At 56.0% G+C, this 5,045-nt stretch overlaps 2 protein-coding genes across 2 annotated transcripts in view; one reads left to right on the top strand and one right to left on the bottom strand.

The window, feature by feature from the left end:
- Positions 1–1,955: 1,955 nt before the first annotated feature.
- On the top strand, positions 1,956–4,134 carry UCRPA7_7727 (putative fad binding domain-containing protein; the record flags this gene model as incomplete). Its single annotated transcript, XM_007920247.1, has 4 exons — positions 1,956–2,209; positions 2,296–2,687; positions 2,741–3,781; positions 3,836–4,134. The coding sequence occupies 4 exons, from the start codon at positions 1,956–1,958 to the stop codon at positions 4,132–4,134; spliced, it is 1,986 nt and encodes a 661-aa protein (XP_007918438.1).
- A 354-nt stretch (positions 4,135–4,488) lies between these two features.
- UCRPA7_7726 (putative f-box domain protein) overlaps positions 4,489–5,045 on the bottom strand; it is a gene marked incomplete at both ends in the record, with an annotated part of 2,662 nt that continues 2,105 nt past the window's right edge. Inside the window, one exon of the mRNA XM_007920242.1 lies at positions 4,489–5,035. Coding sequence (XP_007918433.1) covers positions 4,489–5,035 — 547 coding nt within the window. The remainder of the gene's footprint in view (positions 5,036–5,045) is intronic.

Here is a 5,045-nt window from a genome sequence, read left to right as displayed (position 1 = left end):
ACATTGCGAGACACTGTTTCTTACTGGGGCTCTACCAAGTCTTCAAAGATAGTAACCGCCTCGTCGAGGTGGGTAATCACATCTCGACGAACTGAAGTTTATTGCCCTCGTGGAGGAATTCATCCCGTTGATTTGTCACACGCGGCTCTATCTCTTGTGTAAATCTCATCAATGTTCCATGTTCAATGCTCAAGCCTTACTGCTGACAGAGGATTGAGTAACCTCTGCGTAGATAGGAAAACAGAAGGACCGAATCCATCTAGAACACACCAAGACGCAATCACAGCTGACGTCTTTGCTGATCATCGACTGACGGAGCGGGGTATGCGTTCCCCCCATTCTTGGAATCGGACATGGAGGATGGAGTTTAATCACTGTGACGAAGCGAGAGAGGCGGCCGTGATATCGAATGCAGCGACTGATTAGCGAGGGAGTGTGGTTCGTTCTAATATCAAGACTCGCGAGAGGGTAGTGCAGATCTTATCAGCATGTGGGCCGACGAGCCTGCTGCAGTCCAGGTCGTCTTCTCTGAAACGAGAGACAGTACGCTGCCCGGCGAAGCTGTATGCTTACCTGAAGGGCGTTGGAGATGCTGCGAAGAGACGCCTTGAAGAACGATGCCCCTTGCAACAAGTACCAGTACTTACGACGGTGTCTTGAGTATATCAAACTCGCCCAAAAGACACGGCTTTCCAAGCGGTCTTGACACACAAACCGCGAAAGATGGGGGAGGATGAGGGAAGTACAGGCTACATATAGGAGCCGGCCGATATTTCGAGCCTTGCAGGAGCATTTAGCCAAGTGGTTGGTCAGACCGCGCTGGTGGTGCCAGAAGGCAGGAGCCAGAAGCCAGAAGGGGCATGGGGGAGCAGAATGGGCTGACCTGCCACTTCCTCCAGCGGCAGGTTCTACTACAGAGTACGACAGAGCAGGTGAAGTGGCGCTAGCCGCATTGGGGCGCTCTAGGGGTCCTCCTGGAGGGGCACGATGCCGCGATGCCAGGCCTGGGCCACCGGAGCCCACTGGCCCTGGCACCTTCCAATGGGAGGGGCCAGATTGTGTCGCAAGCCCGGCCACAGTGGCTCCAGAATCAGACCACATCGTCCGATCCCGACCCCGAAATTGGTGAAGGCCATCCCATCCCATCCCAGCCATGCCATGCCGCCGTGTCGTCGTCGTTATGGGAATGGGAATCGCTGCAAGAAGAACGGGCGCTGTAGAGTAGTTATACCATACCATACCATACCTGCATGCGCCTGCCTGTTCTACCTAGGCACTGTCCGGACTGTAGAGGAGTTCTCTTTTAACTGGAGCGGCGAACGGTGCGCATGTACATGTACTAAGGGAATCAAGTGTCATCAGGTCGTAGGTCTGGTCTAACTAATTAACTTCACTTCGTTCCACGGATGCCATCATCTTCGTCCTCTTCTTCTTAACACTTACACACCCGTCTGCCACCAGACTCCAGAAACCTCCCGCCTCCCACCTCCCATCCACGTCTCCCATCAACGCGCACCGCCGTTTCTCGTCTGTCCGACCCTCTGACCGTTGTCTCCTGCGGTGCGCCTTCCTGCGGCTCTGCGTGTGGAACAACCCACGACTCGCGCCTCCTCCTCTCGACATACATCCTTTTGCCAATTCTCTCCATTGAGCCCGGATCGTCATCGTCCGACTATCTACGCGCGAACCTCTCACCGCTATACTTTGCACCATATTGCTAGTTACTACTGGCAGACAGATTCTTCGTCAACGTGGTGCCCGCTTCTTGCAAATCTTTAAAACATCTGGTGATCGAGGGCCCACGCTAAACCAAGAATTCGGCTTAGCATCCAAGTGTCGCGCCCACCTTCCATCCTGCCGGCGTTGACCGCCCGCCGATGCTGTGATACATTACCCAAACTGAAGAGAGAGCAACTTCGGCAAAGTTTCTGAGACAACACCCAACCCTGCTCCAAATGGCTCCAGCCATTCTCGACGGCAGCTCGATGGATGACCTGACTAGCGACGGGCGCCTCGCCTCCACCGAGACGAACAATGCATGCGTCGACCGCCTCACCCTATTACGCGCCATGCCAGAGGCCCCGACGCAATGCAATGTGTGCGTCGTGGGAGCCGGTCCTGCTGGTCTGATGTTGGCTTCGAACCTGGCGCGCATGGGCATCAATGTGCAGGTCGTGGATGACCGAGCGGACCAGACACCTGTAGGAAGGTATGTCATGATTGAACATCCTTGAAGCAGCAAAACACCAGGAGTGTGCATGCTTGAGAGAGCCTCCTGCTAACGAGTACGTACAGAGCCGACGGATTACAGCCCAAGACCATCGAGACCTTCCGCCAAATGCGACTAGTCGACCCATTGCTGCAGCGCGGCGTGCGCGTCTACGACATCGCCTTCTGGCGGGGCACAGCCGACCAGCCCCTGCACCGACTGGGTCGCGAAGTGCACTACCCGCCTGTTATCGACGTGCTCGACCCTTATATCCTGCTGGTGCACCAGGGAATGGTGGAGAGCTTGTTCATCGAGGACATGAAGAAGCGCGGCATCGAGGTGAGGAGGAACACGGCGTTCGAGTCGTACAGCGTCTGTGACGCTCTCACGAGCAAGGTCGGCGCGGCTCTTCAAATCAATTGCAGAACCAATGTCACCCAGGACCGGAGGACAATTCTGTCGCAATACTTAGTTGGATGTGCGTCTCAATTACGTCCCCTGCAGCGGAGTTATGAGCTAACATGATTGTAGGCGACGGTGCCCACTCAAAGGTGCGAAAGAGCATCCCCGAGGCGAAACCCGTGGGCATGTCCCAACCTGCCGTCTGGGGTGTCCTGGACGGCGAACTTGAGACTGATTTCCCCGACATCTGGTCGAAAACACTAGTATACTCACAAGAGCACGGCTCAATCCTGATCATTCCCCGAGAAAGGAACATGACTCGATTCTACATCGAGCTGAAGAGCGGGCCGAAGAGCGCTGACAGGAGTAAGGAGCTTGGACAAGAGTTCGTCATGCAAAGGGCGAAGGAAATTATGGCGCCTTTCGACGTCAACTGGAAGTATATTGAGTGGTTTGGACGGTATCAGATCGGTCAGAGAGTGGCGAGCCGCTTCTGTGACGGGCATCATAGAGCTTTCCTAGCCGGAGATGCTAGCCATACACACTCTCCCAAGGCCGCGCAGGGCATGAACACCTCTATGCACGACTCTTGGAACCTTGCGTGGAAGCTGAACTACGCTGTACGAGGAATGGCCAAGCCAGCGTTGCTAGAAAGCTATGAGGAGGAGCGGAGGAAGATTGCTCTGGACTTGGTCAACTTCGATTACGAACACGCCAACCAGATCGCGGGCGGAGACGCCGTTGCACTGGCTGAGAACTTCAAGACCAACGTCCGCTTCATTTCAGGCATCGGCGCCGAGTATAGCGAGAACGCCATCAACATGCAGGAGAGCCAGACCTGGGTTATGGGTGAAGCCAAGCCCGGCTGTCTCCTACCCCCTGCCAAGGTGACCCGCTACATCGATTCCAACCCTGTAGATGTTCAACTCGACATCCCTATGCTGGGACAATTCAGGATCTACCTGCTCATGTGGGATGTCCACCAGTCGCGAATCTTCCTAGACAATTTCTGTCAGGCGATCGCAGCTGATAACTCCTTGGTGAGCCAGCTGTCCGCCGCTGCAAGCAGGTCCTATGCCCAGCAACCGAGGTTGCCAGCTTCTGAGGATATCTACATGCGCCCTGAGAGATACACGGCGGTCAGCCATCTCTTCACCTTCGGCCTCATTAGTAAGCTAAAACCTTCCTGTAACATTTGATAGTATGTACTAACCTCGTCTACAGCGACCATGCCCAAGAGTGATATTGAACTCACAGACCTCCCCCCTCTACTACAAGATAGTCGGTGGACCTTCTATCTCGATGACATCCCTGAGCTAGACACCCGAGGATCGCTATGCACTAACAAGTGGCTTGGAAGCCTCGGCCCAGGAGAGGTCGCCATTGTCAACGTGCGACCGGATGGCTACGTCGGCTCGATAGGCAGATGGGACTCCAGCATTGATGATGCGGGAGAAGATGCTGCTAGGTGGCTGGACACCTATTACGACAGGTTCCTCCAAGTGCCAAACGGGGCGAACTGAAACGTTAGCCCTTAGTTGTACGCAGCGGATATACTGAAGTGGTCTCGGAGACACATGATGCTGGCCATTTGAGCTGGATGATAGAGCTGGGAAGGTAATCATCATAACTGCGCCAAGCTGGAAGAACTAGTCATGCATTTTCAGCGCGCAAGAGGGAGGCGTTGTAGCCCGGCAAAATATCCTTGGGAAATGGGGGAACATTGGCGTTGGCGTTCTTTCTTTTCTGTAAGCTAGGTAGAGCACAGAGTCGCAAGCGTTGAGACCCATCTGTACACTACCACTATCTGAACTACCATCACATCTAGGCATATTCAGCTACAGCCTGTCTTGTTGCACGTGAATCTGTAAGAGGGATCAGAATCTCACAATCGTGATCCGCCCGTCCTTGTCCTCTCCAATGATCCAGCGCTCATCGCCGCAGATGAAGCCCTTGCCTAGCAATTCATCCCACATCTCGTCCGCGAACTGCACCTCCTGGCCGCGCGGACCTCCCTTGCCCAGTGGCCGCTTATCTCGTCCGTCTTGATCTGCCGGCGCGCTGCCGGATGCTCGACTTCTGTGCAGCTGAGCCATCATCCTCCCCCGGAGCTTCGCCAGCCTCTCCACCGGGTTCGCCGAGATCTCCTCGCCGCCGTCGTTGTCGTTGTCGTCGTCATCATCATCGCCCTCACCCTCGCCGCCGCCCACGACGCCCTTGACGCAGATCGCCGGGCGGACGTGCACGCTCAGCGTCTCCAGCATGAAGCAGTGGCGCGCCGTCACGCGCACGCCGGCGCCAAAGTCCACCATCTCCGACACCGTCAGGTAGGGGAAGTCCTCGTGGCGCCAGCAGGGCGCCCAGCCCGGCCAGCGGGAGGGCGACGCGCGCACGGCGCTCTCCGTCTCGACGCTTGCCCTTGCCCTAGCCCTTG

This window comes from Phaeoacremonium minimum (assembly GCF_000392275.1).
Source record: "Phaeoacremonium minimum UCRPA7 unplaced genomic scaffold PA7_03_scaffold_544, whole genome shotgun sequence".
NCBI lineage: Eukaryota > Fungi > Ascomycota > Sordariomycetes > Togniniales > Togniniaceae > Phaeoacremonium > Phaeoacremonium minimum.
The sequence above is the reverse complement of the archived record's forward strand: the minus strand, read 5'-3'. Positions and strand labels throughout refer to the sequence as shown.